General features: G+C 33.6%; 1 protein-coding gene across 1 annotated transcript in view; it reads right to left on the bottom strand.

Annotated features, from left to right (window-relative positions):
• Window positions 1-23,681, bottom strand: part of LOC145672650 (galectin-5-like) — a 261,259-nt gene that overhangs the window by 223,156 nt on the left and 14,422 nt on the right. The window contains exons 2-3 of the mRNA XM_081741813.1: window positions 10,219-10,281; window positions 2,596-2,684 (exon numbers count right to left, since the gene is read on the bottom strand). Coding sequence (XP_081597939.1) covers window positions 2,596-2,684; window positions 10,219-10,245 — 116 coding nt within the window. The 5' untranslated portion in view covers window positions 10,246-10,281. The remainder of the gene's footprint in view (window positions 1-2,595; window positions 2,685-10,218; window positions 10,282-23,681) is intronic.

Here is a 23,681-nt window from a genome sequence, read left to right as displayed (position 1 = left end):
TAATAATAATAATAATAATAATAATAATAATAATAATAATAATAATAATAATAATAATAATAATAAAGAATAATAGAATGGCAGTAACATTTGATAATGATTAAAAATTAATTGACAAGACGGAACTCAAACATGGGTCTGCCGTTTAGTATTTCATACGATACTACTACGCTAAAAGTCCTCGGTTTTAGGGTGTCAAATTAAAGTATTAGGTGCGGAGGTAATTCGTTTGCTAGCCATATGTTCTTTAAAATATCTCGGGCCTTAACTAATATATGTGGACGTCCTGATACAATCTAAATAATCACAAAATAACGTCTGTCATCTTTCCTTCCTTCTAGGCTGCGGATTGAACATAAGAAATAACAACTTGAGAAACATGTCGAATCATTTTCCTATTTGATGAAGGTCTATTTGATCTACTTCTGAGTTGAGGTAGGGAATGATGAGTAAGTCAACTAATGATAGACTCTTCATAAATGCCTTAGTATCTAAACTCATCTTACATGAAAGGTTTTCAATTGGCTAACCAATTTTGTGATATATTAAGTAACTGGTCGTTGTAACAAGTGGGTAACACTGTTTTCTACAATCACGACCCGAATTCGAATCCAAGATTACTTGCTTCTGGTGCTGGTACGAAATTCATAACGTGCTTCAATTTCAATTTCAATTCATACACTGTGTGATATGCAAGATAACCAGTGGAGAAGGGAAGAGATGTTCTAATTGGAGTAGATACATGGAGGAGACAAACATTTATAAAGTTACTCACTTCAATCGATCCAGAATTGATATTTTCAGTAAATTTCTATCGTTTTCTAACTCATGCATACTCATTAGAGAACACGCTCCATACAATAGAGATTAGTTTCTCTTAAAATTGAGTATTTTTTCAGTGCATCAAATTCAAAGCATAAGGCTGTTTCAGTGCTATACAGGCTTATCAACTGCCATCTGCTGGTTGAAATGTTAGCAGTAAATTGGGGCATCTTTTCAGGTGTACGATAGCAGCAAAAGTACTGGACCTGACTTAATAGAGTTATTGTGGTTAGGGGAAGAGGTAATCTTGCTGCTGGCTGTACAAATCCTTAATCCTCGATCCTAGACATTAACCAAGATATGAACATTAAATTATTTCTTTCGAAATAAGATGGCTGCGTTCAAAAGTGAATCTAAAGGAATAAAATTGTCCTATACATAAACAAATAAGTTTAATGGAATAAACGTAGTAAAATATCTGACAATGTTTTGATTCCCGAAAATTGTCAAAATCATGCTCCCTTCAAAAAATCACATAGTATCCTAAATTCTGGATTTTTCTGGATTTCTAATCTGGAGTTTTATAAGATTTTGTCTTTAATTCATATACTCCTCCCGAAGACCATAACCCTGAAAACACAAATAGTCCAATTTGATTTTCGAATTTTAGAGAACAACCAAATTATTGACTCTAGGACCTAACATTTGTTATAAAAAAATGTTCAAATGGTATTTTTTATTGGATACATGCACGGCCCTAAAATGTATCATCCAATAAAACGGGAATTCTAGAACATTAGGTCAATACTCTGGAACCACGAGTCCTAAAACTAAAGATCATGACCCCTGATTTAGAAATAACGCCTAACCGACGTCTTTATAACCAAGGTTACTGGCCATAAATTCAATAACCCACCTCATAGCACGTGACAGGGAGTGTGATCAAAACAGAATTTCCGCCTTCAGGTTACATAAGAGAGCGCGTTGACCATGTTCAGGTCATGTGGTTTCATACAACCAATTAAAGAGACTCTGAAAAACTAATGAGCTATGAGTTCGCCAAAGTAATCCAATTACTACTATTATCTTTCTAGAAATGGAATGAGATAATAGATATTTTTTATTATTTATCACTATCTATCAAATATCCCAACTGGTGTGTCGTGAAATTTTAGAAATTCAAAAGACCTGTATATATTAATCATTATGACAGTACAGGTGTCTTGGTGTGGGTGTTGGGTAGTGTGTCGTCAGTTAAAACACATGGAAATCACTGCACTTGATTAAATTGTTTATCAAAATATCTTCAGTTTACTAACGTTGAAAACGGTATAATAAAAGATAGAAGACGAATATTATGGTTAAATTTTGAAATGAAATATAAAATGAATTACGTGGATGATTGCTAGAGTAGGCTTGTCAGATATTAGAGAAGAAAGAAGATTGTTATCTTTATATGACAGTCACATATGGTTTCATATACTAAAACGTGTCAGAAAAACGTAAAATTTATGGGATATATGTCAATATTAAGTTGGAGGAATGTTGTTTTTTCTTCACGGAAAACATTAGATAATACTCAGTTCGATTCTTGAGTACATACCTATATTACTGTCATTATTTTATGCTAATAATAGAATAGCATTAAACACTCCAAGTAGGAAATAAAATTAATTAGAAACTATTGTTACGCAATAATACAATTCTTGTCCGTACCTTCTACTGGAATATTATGTACGATTATCAAGACTGCGTGGCTAACTGCAAGACGTCTCCTATATGCTCACAAGAAAATGATAACAAACCTTACCATAGCAAGAAAATCATAAATACCTTTCAGCTGAAGGTGGTATGGTTCCTTCCAGACGAATTCGTTTACCTGGGTAGAGGCCACCTTCTATGAGACCCTCATAAGGAAGAGGCTGAAAAATTCAAACATTAGCTCAGTATATTCTTTTAGTATCACAAGTATGAGAAAACATAATGGATAGTTTAAGTGCACAGTTTTTTGAACTAAACTAAATAAAGTAAATATTATTATCTAATTAATTGAAAAATAAATATTGTAATCTTATTACTGGAGAGTATGTGATTATAATTTATTCAAAGGAATGCAGGTTGACAGGAATCTATGATATGCATTATAGAAGAACAGAGTTGGTTTATCCCCGTGGTAAAATTTTGGCAGTGGGAACGTTCCCACGGGGCTTGAACCGATGTAAACTAGTATGTTGCCATATGTTCATGCTCTTGGATGCCTAGCAGCTGTAGAAAAAAGATTAAATATGCCTTTACGTCTTCTTCTTCGTCTTCTCGTCGTGTATTGGCAAGTTATTTGAGCTTTCCCAGCCCCGCCCGTCCTGCGAAGAGCATAAGCGGAACATATGTGTTTCTGTAGATCATTCCGTTAGCAGCTGTTGCAAAGGAAGAAACCTCGAATTAAAGATGACATCGTCAATAAATTTATTAGATAAGCTTAATAAGCCATTACAAAAATACGAGATTTGGAGATGGGCGTACCATTTCGTATTGTAAACTGTGAGATTTTTAGAACGATATGTGGTAAGAAGGCATGTGCAACATTTGAAGGAGGCGAAAGAGTGATTTTACGAGAACGCTGTACTGAAAAATTGGAAGCAGATAATGGTGCATTATTAACGTATTTACAAAGTGGAAATGTATGTTTAACATATAAAGAAATGAAGATTAATGTATCTGGACGTAACATACACGATCTTGAATTTACTGAGTTTGTATATTCATCATAAGTGAATGGTAACATGTAGAAACAAGATGCAACATGAATTTTTCACTTCGTCCCCCTCCTCTTCATGCATGCGCACTGATCTGTATGCATAGTGTTGTTATTCTGTGTTGATCAGCTACTGGAGTAACATTTCTTTGAGTTCTTGTGCATCAACTATGGTTAGCAAGAAAGAGTACTTGTTAAATGTGGAATATGAACCTAATTCAATGAAAACCAAATTAATTGGTATTGGACTGGATAGTGATACATTTGAGCCAGTGATTCGTGTTGGTAAAGGACTTGTGTTTGGAGTGGAGTTAAATTTAGCAGAGTGGGAGCAACTTCTATATTTGACCCCGTTTGTTACGGACTATTTAAATTCACAAGAGGAAATTGCATTTATAAAATCTCTTGGCCGAAAAAACGAACTAATGGGTGAAAAATTAGTGACGTTAGAGAAGAAAAAAACACTTCACGCTCCTCGAAACACTGTGTACTTAACTTGAAGTGATTGGCTTTATTTCATGGAAATACTAAAGTGTATTGAACATGCTGTAAAAAAAAAAAACAGTAAACAGCGTTGTGCTACGTGAATATTTTGACTTGTATACAGATACCATTCACAATCATGTACAATCACAGTGTCTTACATGCAGAGGATTTGCCGGAATCCACACATGTGTGATGAACACAGTATTATTTACGGTATGAACATCAGTTTTCCATGTGTATCTCTTAATAAGAACAGTGATGTGGACATTGACGGTGAAAAATTAAAATTGGAAATGAAAGTATTTTGCAAACAAAAACTCACAGATTCAATTATGGCTGATTTATTTGATAGTGTACAGAAACAACCATGGTTGGGGAAACCGATACTTAATCTTCGGCGGGTATCTACGAAGCGGACGTCTGTTCATAAAGAAGAAAATTGATTTAAACTGAACAGTGTAGTTATAAATTCAAAAATAAAACATATAGTGAAAGTGAAATGTTTTGTTTGTTTTTCGTGCTTGCTTCATACACTTCAATATAATAGGATTTTTTATTAGTGTACTAATGTTTTTATGGTAAGAAAATCCTAACATTTTTCTGTGCATACTATAATAATAATGAATTCAAATACTTGAAATGTTTGTTAAATAAAAGCTAGTATTTGAAATCATTATTATTATTATACTACTCTGTCTTAAATATGATAGGCCTTGTTTGTCTTGAAAAAGGAAACTTTAAAATAATTAATATTAAATTTTAATAACAAATTCCTACCATCACCATAATAATAATAATAATCTCGAATTCACATACTTGTTTTAATTTACGAAAGAACAACTGATTAAGTATTTCAATTCAATATTATAATTATTTACTTATATGATTACATCATTTAATTAAAAAATCAGTGGTAGATTCTTTTTTAAAACAGTATGAAATTCTTTAATTCAATGTTTAAAAATGTTTTATGATATATTTATTTAATTACATAATTGATCAAAAAACATATTTATTTAGTAGAAAATGGAAGAAAATAACAAATAAAACATTTGTTTCCAAATAGAAAAAAATAATACAAAGTATTTATTGATGATGATAATATTTACACAAGAAAAACTAAGGTAAGTATTCTACATTTTTTAAAAAGCGATTTCATCAGTTCTTTCTACTTCATATTCACTGTGCAAATAATTTCTAAAAATTCACTTTTTTACACAACACACAGTTCTTTAATAGTCTTTTTGACCACTGCTGATAACTCCACAGATGACATATATGATGATGATCATGATGCTGGTGGTGGTGATGATGATGGAACGTAGATAGAAGTCATACTGTACAGTGATGCTGCCCATACACACGCTGACGATCCTTTAGTCTCTGAAATGAAAAAATTGAAAAAACATAACTTAAAATTTATTTTATCTATAATCATGAACAAATAAAACAACAAATGATAATATGTATACAAAACACATTATAATAATAAAGGAGAAATGACTACCTACAGTAATAGAAATAATTTAAGGTTTATTTACCTATGATAAAAAGTATCCAAAACAAACGAAGAAGAAAAAAACAACCATAATAATAATAATACTGAAAACATGAGAATATGTATATAGGAGAAATGATAACCTGTAGTAGTAAATACAACAATCGGCGGTCATTTTTCTCTAGAGTTGATGAGAAGGTACAATGAAATTCGTTTAAGGACTTTACTTTAGCTTTAAAGCAAAGGAATACGTATGAATATTGTCTACATAGGGACGATTTCATACTTCGAATTTGTTTATTATTAAATGTATAAGATTTGAATTTCTACATAGAAATTGAATATGTTGCATTACATATGGAGGAAATCCAAAAGTATCGAAGTAGTAGGCACGTCCATCGGTATTAATATATACGGAAATCCAATGGGTACCGATTTTATTAGAGGGATCTGTATTTATGATGATAGCTGCAGATAGTGGAACATACATTGGTTACTTATTCGCTGCATATACGCCTATGAACTGATTGTGAAATAAAGAATTTGTTTGAAGTGCATGCAATAAATCTAGTGTAGAGAACATCATGTATAAAAATGTAGACATAGACATATATATGTTACGGTATTTAAATAATAATAATAATAATAATATTAATAACGTACCTTTAAAAATCCATGATGATGTTCCTTTGATGATAAACATCTAAGAGAGATTGGAACTCGCCATATGTGATGCATGAGGCAGCTGCTGGTAGAGGATTCTTAAAATGAACTTCCAGTCGAACACAACCATGTTTGATGAGATACCAATGCTGCACAGCGCTGGGATAGTGTATTCTTGAGGAAAGGCAAGGCGAGGGATATTGTTGCCATGATTGGAAAAGTGAATACCTGATCCACAGAACAAGGTATGATCTCAAGAAACATTGAGGTTGTTTTCGAAATTTGGTTGTAAAGGTTTTGAAGATACAGGTTTTCCATCAATGTATAATGAGAACAAGTTTATGTCAAAATGTTTGAAATGAAATGGATTTGAAATTACTGCTCCTGTATAGGCATCATTTTGAGTAAACGCTACAATAACTCGAGTTGGTATTACCCCCATAATTAATTAATCAATTGCTTTTGACTGAAGATCATTTGGAATGACGAATGACTTCGTTTGTACTCTTGAGAGAGGCTATTTGGCTGTTGTTGATTGTTGAAGCTTGTTATATGCTGGTTTTATTGTAGGACTAACATCAATCTATTTAATATGTAAAGCAGCGTCTAAAATATTCACTTTAGCCTCAACAGACGAATCACTAGCAGTGAGACAAAGTTTGGCTCTGCAGGAATTAACTTGATGCGTAATTCTACTCCTTGAATTAAGAATTTATCCTGATTAAAAATATCACAATGAAGATGTCCAAGAATGTCGAATTTGTACTGTTTATTGTTAATTCATAACGTTGTTGAAATCCTCTATTATTACTAGATGTTGCATACATATGTCAATATCTTGAAACCAGAAAGCACATTGAAGATGAGTAATGTTTAGCAGAATCATCATAATTTAACAGTTTTTCGATGTATGATTTATATGAGTGATTACGAGATGTAAATGAAATCAGTTTGTTATTTAAATACATTTCCACTTCACTGAACATATAATTTAAAAAGTCATTAACAGAAGCCACAGCTTTAACACTTTCACCAAATGCTGAAGCATCAGGCTTAACGATTTGAGCTTCAATGCAAAGAAGAGTATGTGGTAAGTCTATGTATTCATCGCTTGTTCCTGGGATAACAAATTCTATAGGTGCATTATTAGCAAGTGAACTGATTGGTTTGTAAACAACATCATCGCATACTGGTTTGCGTTTGGTATCTAGAAAAAATATCTAGTTCACATTTTACACACTCACAGGATTGATGATGTAAGAAAGCCATGGTGATGATTTAATCCAAGATATCATGTGTTAATTTCCTCTTCTTATATGACTTATTTTTCTTTCTTTTCTGTGTACGTTTCATCTTGCCCTTCTTTTTCTTCTTCTTCTTGCGCTTGATGATGTGTAATGATGAGGGGTTAAAGGTGGAATGATGTGTAATTCTTCTTTCCCTTCGTTGATATCCAGATCCAAGCATAGATTTCAGTTTATTTTTATATTTTTTGCAAGATGGACCTCGTTTCTCCCATTCGTTTATAAAAGGAATCGTGAATAGGTTGTTTATCAACGATGGCATCATTAATAACGTTTGCTCCAGATCTTTATAATCCTTCTCCTATAGTTCTACCTCCTTGTTTTACTAATGGCATGACAGAACGAAATAATCCTCCAAGGAAACTTCCAATACCATGTCCAACTTCATAAGGTGATGCAACATAAACGTTTTAAGTTCCAGAAAGAGCTTGTTTTTGATAATATTGTAAATTGATAATACTTAATAATAGTGAATAATATGGATTATTCATATTCCTTGATGTTGGTGCACTTGTCGAAAATATAGTTTAACGCATAGTGTTCCGAAAGTGAATGCCAGTGGAGAACCTGTAGTATCTCATATATCTATTTAGATATCTTCAAATGCATTTTCTCTATAGGCACATAATGTGGAGGATTAAAAATTTCTATAACACTACTTCCAAATGTATGATTCACAGGATTCATATTTATGTACCCTGCAATGCAGAACAAATCACAAAGATTTTATTTGGCTATAATGCTTTATTTAACCTTTGTTAGAAACAACGAGAATCAAAGTTTTTCACCTCTCAGACAATAAAAGCACTAGTGAAATCTTTCGCTCGCTTTCTCAATACAATTCAGCGATATTAATCTTTTACCTGTTTGATTTCATTTTTGTACATAATCTCACAACAATATTACAACACAATACAATGGCGCCACTTCAGGATATGCTTGGAGGGGGCAACACTCTCCGATATAAGTAGAATTTCGCCTTCCTTAGTAGCACATTAAAATGTAACCAATTATTCACACTCTGAACATGTAACAGTACTTAGCAACACAAAATATTTCGAATTCAGGGCCCGAATTGAAACACATCCCAAGTCAACAGACACACACGCACACACACATCCTCACATATATAGGGAAGAGTGCTGTATCTACGGTCAAAATTTGGATTTATATTTTTTGATCCTTGTAATGCATTTTGTGCAAATAAAACAAAATAGACACATGGTTTGGGGTCTCTCCAATACACTACACTTGTGTCTAGTTCAAAATATTGTCGTTAAATAAATTATTTTTTATTTTCCAGAGATCTTTTTTGGCAGTAGGTACAACATCCTGTTGTACCTACGGCTACCTATTATTTGAACCCACGAGCAGGTTGAAATTGGAAAAAATAGTCAAGAATAGGCCACAAATAACCTTTTGTTTTTTTTAAATAAATGGGTAGTAAAGAAAACAGATCTTTGAGGAAAAGTTATCAAGCGTTATGCTCAGTAATCCTACACATTTGTCTGAAAAATACAATTTTCATTTTTAACCCAAGTTGGAATCGCTGAAACCAACAGAAAATGAGAGAATATGAGTGCAGTGCTCTCAACTTTTGGTTATGGTAGCTTCTTAAGATATCAACTCCTAAATGTCAAGGATCGTTTAATCATCTGTTTATTTACTAGTTTTGGTGGTGCTCCTTTTGAAGTTGCCTCCAGAAGCTTTTCTTGTATTTCCTGATAGGCCTTTTTCAGTTTCTTAATCTCTTGTGGGCTTTTCAGAATCCTTGAACTGTCTTCCGGTCGCCCCCGCCAATTCGTTTTTAGGTGAGGGGCCTTAAGCTGATGGACCTCCAGGCATGATGGTGTCTTCCGAGATATGAGTCTCCTGCTGATTTATGCCTATTGCTGGTTCTAAATGCTATTCAATCTTGCTCCTTGTAATGGTCCTGCTTCATTGTCATCTGCTACTTGTTCAAGGGCCTGAGTGTTGTGGGCGTAGGTACAACTGATTCAATGGCCGTAGGTACAGCACTTCGCCATCTTTACTTTACCGGTTGTCGGTAACAAACCCAACATGGCCTCATCGAAATAAAAATTGGGAATCAATCAATAGAATAGTTGTAACGAATTGCTGGTACTTGTGCGTGCACTGTAGGGGAAAGAAAAATTAGTTTGTATTCACATTTTTTTTACTTTGACGTCCCGAAAACATAAAAAAATAAATATAAATAATTATTTACGAGACCAAGATCTCGGAACACGACCACATAAGGAACTGAAGAGCTCGGAACGGAATCTTCTCTGACCAATTCCAGACCATTCCTCACAACACAAGACCTTTTAAGAGCACTCGCCGTAGGCACAGTATCCTTCTCTCTCTCTCTCTCTCTCTTTCGTGCACTTCATAAGACAAACTACAAAAATTCACTTCGAAACTACATTTCCCATTGAGAAATATACAGCAGTGAACGTGGGACATTCTCCAAATTCAAGTCTTCTCTTGTTCACCATGCTTCCCTCAGGTATTTCTCTTATCCATGTCGGTACCGGCGTCCCCCATAGGGGACATAAAATATCACGATATTTTTCTTCCTTTGCAATTTTATAATCAGGCTGGCAACATTGAAAACTGTTTATAGGGGATGATCATAAATGGAATTTACAGGGGATGATCATGGCGTTTTCTGTATGTTGGAAGAAAACGCAAGAAAAATATTAATTGAAAAATTGATTATTCTCAGAATAATAAATAAAATTTATACTCACCGGATTATAAATTGATATTAATGACATCTACATAAACCGTCGCAGTTGACTGATTAATGCTCTCTGGAAAGATATCAAAAGGATACTAATAAGGTACATTTTTATACCAAAAAATATCAGGCAACACTTTTTCTTAAATATTCATTATTGAATCTCATATTTTATATAGTAATGAGAACTACAAAGAAACTCCATTTCATAAAACCCTCGGCCTCCTTTAATTCCAGTGAATGATGACTTCCACTTCAAAGTGGACGTAAATTTACTAACAGAGGATTCTCAATTAATATGAAACGTGCTCAGGTGAATGATACTGAATACTATTTTTTTTATAAAATAGAAGAATAACAAAGTCTAGGTCAGTAAAAAAGATCACGTGTAGAAGTTCTAATTTCGTCCTGTACAGTTGACAGCACAGAAAATGTTACGAAACGTTCAAGTTCAAAGTACTGACAAGCTCTTCTTCTGTGTGCTTATGCATTCAGAAACACACGTCTCCATTAACTAAATACTCCTGGTATCAATCCTCCTAATTCTCCACTCTTTGTCTAAAGCAGTCTGTGTGATGTAATATCCTCTTTCCATTTAGACGGGAAAAACAGGAACGATGTTTACAAGCATTTTAGACCGTCTCTTTCATTCGTTTGTTCTGAAATGCCTTTCTAGAGCCTTTTCAAAATGTTCCCATAGCTTCATAAACCCTTTATTTGCATTCTTTCCCTTCTACAAAGACTGCATATTACATCAAGCTAGGAAGATGCTCTTTGGGAAATATATAGATATTGAAAATCATGGCAGTAGGTTTCGTGCTTCATGCGTCTCTAATGCGAGCCAAAGCTATAAAAACTGACATTGATGCTGACAGAAATGAGTGCTATTCAATGATTGATTTCATTTTGTTTTCCAGTAATTGCAAGCAAATGTTCGAAGGGCGTCATTTGGAGGTGGACAGGAAAGTGTAATTCCCCCTTCCTTGAGTTTGATAAACACATATTTTGTTTGATCAAATGTATAGTAAAAGACTTTTATAGAAAGTGAAACTAGTATGACGACAGAGAATCCCTCCTGAACAAAATCTAACATGACGCTGCTTTTAACAACAAACCTATAGAGTTACGATAGTACGTTGCTCTTTGTCTTATGCGAGCCACTCGTAATTAGCACACAAGGGACGATAGTTCCGTAGTATGCGACCAAAACATGATGCTCTTAGTCAAAGTACTATGAGTTACATACGTAGTGCTACGTGTACGCAAAAGTGTCACATTCTTTTTCCTCCGCATAGGTATTCCATCCAGCTCCAAAGTACATTAGAACATAGAGAAAAGATTTTAAGCCATTTTCGGATGTAATTCCAGCGAGCTTTCTTCTAGGTAACTTCTCCAGCAGTGACAAAATCAGAATATAAGGGGGCTGCACTAGAACGCTATTTTGGTATATTACAATAGCAATGTAATTTTTCGTAGATCAGGGGTAAGGAATGGTTTTTCAACTCTTAGGTAAAGGAAAAGTCCCTCGAAAGTATCCCTGGAAGAAGTTTCACCAAACGGACAAATCAAGTATACTCCTCGCGCATTCTCTTTGTATCGTTATGAACGTGTACAAGATCTCGTGTTTCCTCCATTTTTTTCTTTTTTTTGTGCAAAGAAGTATCATATTCCACGTAATTACATATTACGAGGAGGAAACCCTTCAATGCAGCTTACTATTGCTCAAAATTTGGAAATTTCTGTGTAATGTGTACACTCGTTCATCATATATGATATTTACATTGTTGGATAATACATGTTATGTTTCAGTACATGCCGCCTGACTGTTCTGTGTACAGTATTTTAAACCTAACATGGATCAAAATTATGTTTTCCATTTTCACACACTCGTAACTTCGACCGTTCATTTATCATCCGTCACAATTAGTCAAGAAGATATAACTGTAATACGTTAAAGACTTGGTTTCCTTTAAATCCTGCTTCCGAGAGTTCATTCCGTACTGAGACAAATTACAGGGTGCCTCAAAAGTCCCTTACTACCCCTATTAAAATAAAAATGGATGTACTTTCAGCGCATTTGATGGGGTAGGTGAACTTGAGGGTTAGGGGGACACTTTCTGGCGTAGGTTACGCGGCCGGCTGCCATCTTGAATTTGACTTTATTTTTTACAAACACTACGTTGGTCATGTGATACATGGCCATAGGCTAGAATTTCACCAGAAAACCGAATCTGAACTTAAAGTACATTTATCTTTATGTCATAAACAGTTATCCACAATTGAAGTTGTGAATTTGACTGCGTTTCTTTTGTGTTGCAGGCTGTGAATCATGCCGTTAACGAGGGACGAACGCATCGAGATTATCAAAATATGGGGTGGGGGAGTGCTCGCGCAGTGGTTGCCGATCTCAATGTGCGTCATCCACAACGAGCACCTATATCGCATGTTGCAGTGGCACGGTTATTGACCAAGTTCGAGGAAACGGGAACAGATAGACCCCGTAGTGGACGGCCAAAGACACCATGGACAAAGAAACAGCTACAGCCGTGCTGGCCTCCTTCTCGAAGTCGCCGCAGCGAAGCACACGTCGTTTAGCAATGCAGTGTGCCGTGAGTCACAGTTCAGTGCACAAGGTGCTCCAAAGGTATAAGTGGCATCCATATAAGATGCAATTGCAGCAACATTTGTCCGAGGACGATCCCGATCGTCGCGTCCAGTTTTGCAAGTGGGCTATTGAGCAATTGAGGGTAAATCCAATAAATATACTCCATGGTTCTGGATAATCACAATAACATCTTAAAACACATTTTTCTGACCAGGACAAAATGAATTATTTAATAATTATACGATTTTTGTTACAGTTTCAAGGTCCTAACGTCTTCTTCATCAGACATTGAGAAAAGACAGGTGACAGCAAATCTTATATCTTCCTCAGCCGTTAGTTAGAATTTTCATTTATATAATTTTAATTCTTGTTTTTATATATATAAAATTTAAATTTGTAATATGTAACAATATCATATAATTACATTGTTAATATATGTAATTGTCAATGCAATTTACAATTCTATTGATCTTTATATAAAATAAAATAACAGAAATTTGGAAATATTCAAATTGCACTAATATTCTTATGCATTTTTCTTTTCTATCACTTCTAATAATTTCTCCCATTGCTGATGTATATTTATACCACTTGTCCAGTTCATTAAGTTCTCCTCCTGTTCTTTCTTTATTCTTCTCGCTTCCTTCCACTTCCTAATAATCTTTCTTTTTTCTCTTTCTAAACCTCTAGCCCCTTTCCAATCTATCCTATGTCCCGTCTCTTTCACATGTTTGTAAATAGCATTATTTTCTCTTTTCATTCGAACATCATTATGTTGTTTCAATCTGTCCGTGAGCCTTTTTCCCGTCTCCCCTATGTTTTTCATGTCACACTCACTACATTTTTTCTGTTATTTCTGTTATTTTATTTTATATAAAGATCAATAGAATTGTAAATTGCATTGACAATTAACATATATTAACAATGTAATTATATGATATTGTTACATATTACAAATTTAAATTTTATATATATATAAAAACAACAATTAAAATTATATAAATGAAAATGCTAACTAACGGCTGAGGAAGATATAAGATTTGCTGTCATCTGTCTTTTCTCAAGTTAACCTCCAGAAATTGTAACTTTTATCCACAAACATCCTTCCCTCAAAATCAACAAGCAACATACATTCCAGTAAATCAGCCTCAAAAATACCAATCATATCCATCTCAGGAAACAGCAACTCCTGTAAGTTCCTTGTGTAGTCATTTTTTCATTCTGAGGTTAGGTGTTTGTTAAAGAAATGCCATTTAAACATGTAAAATTCCTGAATGTAGGGGGGACAAAAGCACACCGAAAGGAATAGTAGTAAAATCCTCCATTATAACTAATGACCAAGATTTTTTATTTCATTTTATTTATTTAACAATCACCAGATACAGCTCCGAGGCCATTTTACACTGGATATCCAATAACAACAATGGAAAGGATTTGAGAAGGTTTTTGGCTAGGGCCTGTTTAGTAGGTACCATCCCGGCATTTGCCTGGTAGGACTGAGGGGAACCCTGGAAAACCTCAGTCAAGATGGTCGGCAGCGGGATTCGAACCCACGACCTCCCGAACGCGAAGCCAACGCTCTACCACTTGGGCTACTTCGCTACTTCCAGTGTTAATACAAAACAAATGAGCTAAAGCAATATTAGATTGTGGATTACAAATATCTATTATTAGGGAAGATATGGTTCCAAAAACTGCAAGAATTATTAATGTAGATACCAAAATTAGAGGCATTACGCAGAATTCCCTGGTCATCAATAAACTAGCTTTAATTAAACTACGGATAGGGGATAGAAACTTTCATCATGTGTTTAGAATAATACAGAGTGTCTTTTCCGCAAGAATTATTGATGGAAATTATTTTCTATATGTCACAAGCCTCAGATTGATATGGAGAAAAGTCCTTTAACTTTGCGTAGGTTTGGTAAACCACCTAGAATAATTATTCCAACGGGAAAGAAAATGTAGAACATGAGGTCTCGCCAAAAACCGGCAATTTGTTAGAGCCATGTTTAGGCCCCATGTTTGTACTAACACAAAGTATTTCCATTCCCGCTAGAACTAAGACTTACTTGGAAGTTAAATTAATCAATTCTAGAACTGAAAAAGAATATTTACTAGAACCTAATAGGCAATTGGACAAAAAATCAGAAATTTTGATACCTAGAGCAGTTTTAGCGAAAGAACAACTTTTCATTCATATTATTAACCCTTTTGTGTATAGCATCACACTACACAAAAACGAAGTTCTAGGTTTTGCAGAAGATGTCGTATCTGAAAAGGAACTTAGTTGCTTTCATTCCACATCAGACGAGATTGAGTCAGACATTTTAAAAAAGAACAAAAGTTATTTGACAAGTCAAAAATTGATATAGGGAAAACCACAACACCGGAAATTAAAGAGAAGCTTTTAGATTTGATTTTTCGTTATGCAGATGTCCGCTTTGACAGAGAATTCTTTGGGAAAAGTGAAAAACTATGTGCACCACATAGAACTAAAATCTCACAGCCCACTTAACAAAGCCCAGTATCCAGTCCCGGCGACCTTAAGACTAAAAATAAGAGAACAAATCAATATTTTGTTAGATCAAACTGCAGAAAGCCCATATAATTCTCCGGTGTTATTTGTTAAGAAAAACAATGGAGATCTGAGAATTTGTTTGGATTCAAGATTGTTGAATAAGCATGCAGTGCTAAAAAGCATTTCTTTACCTCCCATCTATGGCATTTTCTCTACAATTGGAGGAAAAATCTACTACTCTAGTTTGAATGTCAAAAATGCGTTTCACACTATTCCCATTGCATAGGATTCTAGGGATGTGACAGCATTTAATATTCCACAGATCGGGAGCTTTCGTTATTGTTCTCTTCCCCAAGGATATTTAAACAGTCCGGCAGTGTACAATAGAATTATGACAATGACACTTGTTAATGTTTTCCCTATGCTTGTTATGCATTATATGGATGACATCATATGTAGCAAAAATTCACAGGAAAAAATACTACAAATTTTAGAAAAAATATTTTATGGGTTAAGGAAAACGGAACTCAAGCTATCTGTTGAAAAATGAAAATTTCTCTATGAAGAAATTATTGCATTAGGACGTAATTTATCTCGATTTGGGTACAAGATTTCAGACAAAATTCTCAACTCTATAAAGACTTATCAGTGACCCACTACGGTTAAAAATTTAAAGAGCTTTTTAGGGTTAATGAATCATATAAGGAAATTTATAAAGAACTATGCGGAAATAACGCAGCCTTTACAGAGGTTCATGCGTAGAAATGTCAAATTCGACTGGAAAGAAGAACAGGAAACCAGTTCTAAACAACTCAAGGCAGAACTCATGAAAACCCCAATTCTAAAGCCTTACCACCCGAAAAAACCCTAGCTTTGTTCACAGATGCCTCAAGAAAATCGATTTCTGCGATTTTAGTGCAGTGTGAGAAGGATAGTCAATGATACCCAATTAGCTGTTACAGCAGAAATCTAAGGGACTCAAAGAGAAATTTGGACATCTATTCTTTGGAACTGTTAGCTATTCTCAGTGCTTATAAAGCGCTCAAAGTCTTTCTGCTTGGCAGAGAGTTTTTTTTTCACGGATAATAAAGCGATCTCGTATTTAAAGAATACACCAAATTTACCATCAAAACTAGCACGTTGGCAGTTACAAATGGCGGAATTTTCGTATATAGCAGTCCATGTAAAAAGTGATAAAAATATGGCGGATTGTTTGTCAAGGGAAACCAATAATCCTCCTACTTCGGAGGATTTTAAAATTGACGAACTAGATACATTCATTGCGTTTACAGATGAGATAGATGTGGCAAGATTACAAAGACAAGACCATTTTTCTCCCATATTTGCTACCTTGGAGGGACAGCCAGTAGAAGACCCAAAACTGGAATGTCAGTCTGTTTACTACAAAATTAGAAATGGTAAATTATTTCGAAAGCAAAATATCCAGGAGGATACAGATACCTTTGTGCATAGCATTCTCTTTGAGAAATTACGCCTTTGACCAGCTACATAATGCTAAATTAGGAGTTGCACACTTTTCATTCTCAAAATGTTACTCAGCTGCAGTTAACAAGATTTATATGCCTAACCTTAAGTAATTTATTCAACAGAAATGTCAACAATGTATTTCCTGTCAAGTAAACAAAAGACGTACAGACAGAATTCCATTGCACGCGCAAACATTTTCATCATATAATCCAATGGAAAAAAATCTTTTTTGGATGAATTTGGCCCTGTGCCTTTATCAAGTACATACCGTCACAAACATGTATTAACAGCCGTTGACGCCTGCACAAGATATGTCATAGCACGCAGCATTCCAGATGTATCAACTGAGTCAATAGTGCAAGTCTTGTATGAAATCATAGTTATTTGGAGTACCACGGCAGAATGTTTTAGACAGATTAGCCGCACACAAATCTAAAATTATGCAAGAGTTTGCGGATAGATTTGGCATTCACTTAAATTTTGCGAATACAGCCAGTCATTATACTGTGGGGGCAGCAGAACGAGCTAATGGAATCATACAGAATTGTTTACGACATTATATTGATCGTAAAATGACATTGTGGGATATAGAACTACAAAATGCAGCATTTTCAATAAATTCTCATACCCATGAGGGAACAAGATATTCACTACACTACTTATTTTCTGGTTGCAATGCTAGAACACTGCTCGATCATGAATTAGACATACCATGTCAATACGTTGACAGTGAAACTCTGTAAAACGTGTTCAGAATGCGCGACAATTAGCATATCGCAATTCACAGAAGAGATTTAGAACACAATAAGCCTACTTTGAACGGAAGTTTGCAGTCCCTCAATACGAAGTTGGACAGAAACTTTTAATACAAGAAGTGAATCTGAAACCAGGAATTCCCGCTTGCTTTGGACATAAATTCAGTATTCAAGGAGAAATTTTTTCCATGCTTAATGAAAATTCGTATGAGAATAAATACAAAACCACTCACGATGGTTGGAAAGTTGATTCATTTGGCATCAGAAGAATTAAACCATTTTATGAAAATACAGAATGACGAAAATGTCAGCACATTAGTGTAACCCATTTTAGAATTAGAACAGGAGATTACTAACAAGGTGATGGGACTACTCATTGTTTTCTATGTTGATAATAATCTGTGAGTTCGTGTGCTGATACTCTACCAAACATGTTTACAGACAATCATGGAAATATGATTTGTCATTTCCTTTCAATAACAACATAGGATCCAATGCCTTCAGTATTGTTTACCTTTCCCTATCCTAAGGGTACAATAAGAATCGTTTTCTTCTCTTTCGTGAAAGTATGGAAATCCCCAAAATTAGAGTATAATTACACCTAAAATTGATTTTATTCATTTATATTAAAAAAATTGTTCTTATCACTGTAGTAGAGCATGTACTGAAAGGTGTCATTTTTTTCCTTTCAGGTGTTTTGGCTTCTAATCACTCTTTTATTCCAAGTGAAATACATCTCTTGGGATTGGATTATTGAAAACAATAAACAATCTAATTTAGCAAAATTGGGAATTGCTATTTCAGAATCAGGATATGCAGTTCACAATACTGGCACCGTTTATACCACCTTAAGAACCCATCTGGACACTCATCACAAGAAGTTGATTAACAACACTTGTGTTACTGAAGCAAATTTTATTGATGAAATAATTTCGAGAGAACGAGAATTTTATTCAGAATTACAAACAATTATTCCTTCTGCATTTCAATACTCCAACAATTCTCTTCATTGTTTACACCAACACCGCTCTACTCGATCAATTGTTTCTTGGGTTTTAGGAATTTTTCCTTTAGCTTCTCGACTTATAACTTTTTCGAAACTCAAAATATAAAGAATTCTTTGAACATTCTTCAAGAACACGACGATTATCTGAACTCCGAACTAAAGAATATTAAGAAAGCTTTTAATCACCAAGTCAAAATTGTTCATGGAGTAGTTCTTGCTGTTAAACATGCTCTCTTATAGATACAAACTGAAACTTCTGAACTTCTTTGTGGAATAATAACAAATGAGAAACGATTTTTAACAATGTATAATTATCATGAATCACGGAGAAAAGTTGCAGATATGTTAACGGACATTTTACAAAATCAAGTAACTTATAGAATTTTAAATGCAATTTAGGTACTCTCTCTAATTGAAAATCACCCAATCTTAAAAAAGCACACTCTTTCTTCATGATGTAGGATTGCTTTATACAGTTTCTTCTGTTTTACTAATACATTTTAATTTAGATTCCGAAAAGCTTTACTTAATTCTGAAGACACCATTAGTGACACCAGATAAAATTTGTAAACGATTTGAAATTAGTAATTTAGGCATTTTAATGACAAATAAATTTGTTAAATATTCCTTGCAAAAGAATCTTATTTAACAGATAACCATTTTGTGGATATAGTCGGTGAACAGTGTGAATTAAAAAAGTTCCTTTATTTTTGCGAAACTTCAGGACTTCACACAAACAATAAATCTAAATGTTTAACAAATATATACTTTAACCGAAATTTATCATTTTGCGATATTGAAATCATTCCTACCAATGCTAATTTTGCTCACCAATATACACCAGGAGGGTTACTTTTTACATCATTAGTTCCAGGACATATTACTTTGAGAACGTCACATGATATTTTACATACTATGCCTATAAAGTTTGGCAGAAACCTATCCCAATTCTAGCTTATGATAAATTTGAAACTGTGCTATTCAAAACACAGTTTTATCAAAACGTAAAACTATTAATATTGAAAATGAAAATGTAGAGATAAATTTAAATCTTTCTCAGCCCCATCTAAACTTATCAACTTCAATTAAGACCCTAACTGATTTAAATACGGATTTGCAAAATCTAAAATTGACCTAAAATGATTTATACTTAAACATTTTCAAACTTTGCATACGACATATCTAATTATAATTCCAATGATATTGGTAAGTTTATTTATTTGCCATGATAATTCAATTTTTCCAGTTCGTAACTTGAAACGACAGAATCATTTAACACAATCTAATGATGCTTAGATTAAGAGAAAAAGCATACACCAAACTTTAAATCTCTTGGTATGATGTTACTCATATGATAGAAAAGAGATTTGTATTTGTATTTATTTCTTTTGTATGAACTTACAAGTCCGAGGAATGTCCTCAAGTAAGTGTAACATGCGTCACATAAAAAAAAGTAATATTACCTTGTCATGACATTTACGTACTCCTCAATCGTATAACAAGAATTTTCTAATAGAAATAATTTTAACTTTTGTCTGAACCTTTTCATATTTTCTTCATACTTTATATCAATAGGCAACATGTTATACAACTTAACACCACCATAACTTACACTTTTTTGATATATTGCTGACCGGTGATTACACAAATGAAAATCATTCTTATTTCGCGTATTATGATTATGTACATCCTTATTTGTTACGAATGCCGATGAGTGTTCTTTCAAATACAAAAAGAGACGATACAAATATAAACTATCCAGAGGAAGTATATTGACCTCCTTAAACAAATGTCTACAAGAAAAATTCGGCTTCTTATCACAAAGTATTCTTTTGGCTTTCTTCTGAATTTTGAAAACATTAAATCTCTGACTTGAATTTCCCCAGAACATGATACCATATTGCAAGATAGAATTAAAACTCGAATGGTACAAGGTTTTAGCTAATTTTAAATTTACCTTCTTTCTAATAATCCTTAGTGCATAACATATTCTATTTAATTTATTAATAACTGACTCTATATGAAATTCCCATGTCAGATTATGATCTGTAGTAAGACCTAAAAACGAACAGTGTGTTGTATAGTTAATTTTATTTTGGTTCAGATATAGGTTAGGGTATATTGGTTTACTGCACTTGTTATGAAAATTTATAGCAATGGATTTTTCAACATTAACAAAAAGATTATTGTTCTTCATCCAAAGAGATACTTCATTTAGTGTTTGCCTAGCATTCTGTTCCAATAATTTTTCATTTTTTCCACTCACTAGCAGAGTGGTATCGTCAGCGAAAAGGGTAACATCTGCCGAAGATATGCTTTTTTCAAAATCATTAATATATAAAAGGAAGAGCAATGGCCCTAGAATAGATCCTTGTGGAATTCCGTGTTTTATATATAATTCATTTGATAAATAGCTTTCTACAATGTTATTATTCTTATGCGTTATTTCTACGACCTGCCTACGATTTTTTAAGTACGAACTAAACCAGTCCCTTGCTTTACCACGATAAAAATCCAATTTTGATAGCAATGCATTGCATATTACGTTTCAAGCTATATTGTTTAATACTACTGAATATAGACTCTTGATTTTTTTAATGCATTAAGAACAATCCTGATCATTGCCGTTTCAAGTTTTCTTTAGTACCCTAAGTACATGGAATGTACATAAAAGAGTACTTCAAGTAATGTATATTACTTCATTATTCATTACCTGTTATTCAAGCCTATTTTATAGTCTAAAGCAATTATATCAGGTATTTGTAATAAATTAAAATAACATATCGCCGTCATAGTCATGCTATCACGCATTTAAGCTTTGTTATTCTAGAGTTTTTTGATGCTAAAAACTATTAGAGTCTTTGATTTTCTCGTTTCAGAGAACAAGAAAGCATGGAGAGATTTTTAATTCTAGTTATTTCCTTAACAATTCTCTGTATTATGTTACTTCTTTCCATCAATATCATTATTATTGCTATCTCAAACGAAACTGCAAAACTTATTCTAGTAAGTTAAGTCATATGGACGTACCAGAATCTGTCACCTCTTTACATAAAATTAATTTTGTCAACTCTCACACTTCATGTAGTGAGATTAGTTATCAGGCTCAACGGAATATTTCAGATTCATTTTCGAATCAAAACGTTATCTTTCCTGACTCAATTTTTAACAATTTCACCACGTATTGACCTATTTATACCACCGAATTTTCAAGAAACCAAAATCCTTTCTGATTACCAGAATGTTATGGTTTAATGAGGTTGTGCTTTGAGAATATGAAGAACACCTTCCATATTAAATCCATTATATCATTCACTACCTCGAAAAGGCAGGAATCGACATCATACCCTGTGAACATTTCCTTCATTCAGAAAAGACATGGATAAATAAACATTACTGGAAAAATGGAACACCCAGAACAATGAAACAACTGTGGAAGTGTTTAAGTGTACAAGTGCAACTTTTATTTGTCACAAACACTATAAATATCATATATATATATATATATATATATATATAGGCTGTATATTCAAACTGTATTACAACCAAATTCAAAAATGTTATACTGCAAGATTCTACCAATTAACATTATGAGCTACGACCTTCAAAAACATTCGTGAAACCGTGCTTTGAGTGACAGTGTTAAGTTCCAATAATACAGTGTAAATAGTGAAGTATATTCTTTTAAGTCAACCCTGTAAATATTTCAACAGTGCAAAATAATTATTTTTGTATACTACACCTTCCATGTTTGCTGATTTCATTTCTAATATTGGACTATTATGTAGACAGTGGACTCCTGAATATTCCAACTAATACATTTTTTTGTTTCAACACGGAAACAATTTAAAGCGGGGGAATGTAATATACCAAATTTTAAACCCCCAATTTATTGTAAATATAATAACTTATGTAAAAATCTATGTAAATAATTCAAAGCTAGCTTGAGTACAAAATATTAGCTGTCTGAATTGAATGAATTAAGTTAGGGTTGTTTCCAGGATCTAGTCCTCTTTATTGAAATAAGCCCAAAACTTATTTCATTATATCAGACATACACGTGGAACTCGCAGACAAGGAAATATGAAAGGCACGCGGAATGCATTCCTCACTTTTATATAAAAGGACCACCAACATTCACTCGACATCACTTCAAGTCTACTTAGTTCTAGACTTGCCATTCCCCTTAGGAGTTACATAAGCTGCAGAGGAGGCGTATTCTTCGAGGTTTCCTACAACTACCTCAAGGATCATAATGTAAGTCCCTTTTCATATTACCTTATCTAATAGTTTCAGATTCCCCGATTAGTTTCTCAAGTACAGCCTTTATTCTCGTTATAAGAACGAGTAATGGAAGTAAAACCTCTTTATCACTCAATTTTCAGTTTTCTATTCTCTTTAATCCATATTTGTCTCTATCTCTCGCAATATTCCGTGAGAAAACAACTTAAGATTTAGATACACGGAGAGCCTATAGTCAAGGGTTCGATTCTCAATTTACGCTCAATGTTAAGTATTCTTCACAGAATGACAATATATTATACTTGAATATAATTTCTGCTTAATCTAGCTGCGACTGCATTTAATTCACAATTGGACTTCTGGAATGTACACTTGTTCAAAATATAATTGCATGCCCCATCTTTTTAAATTGTAGGTTTGGCAACATCGCAGTTGACGTAATGGTAGGGAACGTGAAAAGAAAAAATAACGAGACTTCCCAACACAGCTCACAGTTTGCTGTTTGAAATACTCAGTTCTGTTTCTATAACTTAATGTAATGATACATTTAGAACATCATAGTACTTGGTAAATGCAAAATATTTGGTTGTAAGTAAAGCACAAACGCTTTTCGACAATAATATTCGTTAAAAAAGGGAGGGGGTTGTTAAGAAATTCGTTCTCTATTCATGAAATAGGAATGGAACTTCATATTTGTTTCGATAGTCACGGAAGCTAAGTTCTTGCTTTCTGTACGTTTGAACCTGGTTCGAGTCCCACTCGATGCTCTCACTTTTTTCATTTTGTAATTTTTCATTTATTTCTGCCGTACACTTTTATACTATATGTATGACACGGAGGTGATGCACAACTGTCA

Source organism: Thermobia domestica, chromosome 16, assembly GCF_964235325.1.
Source record: "Thermobia domestica chromosome 16, izTheDome1.hap1.1, whole genome shotgun sequence".
Classification (NCBI taxonomy): domain Eukaryota; kingdom Metazoa; phylum Arthropoda; class Insecta; order Zygentoma; family Lepismatidae; genus Thermobia; species Thermobia domestica.
Note: the sequence above shows the minus strand (reverse complement) of the source record. Positions and strands in the feature narration are given on the sequence as shown.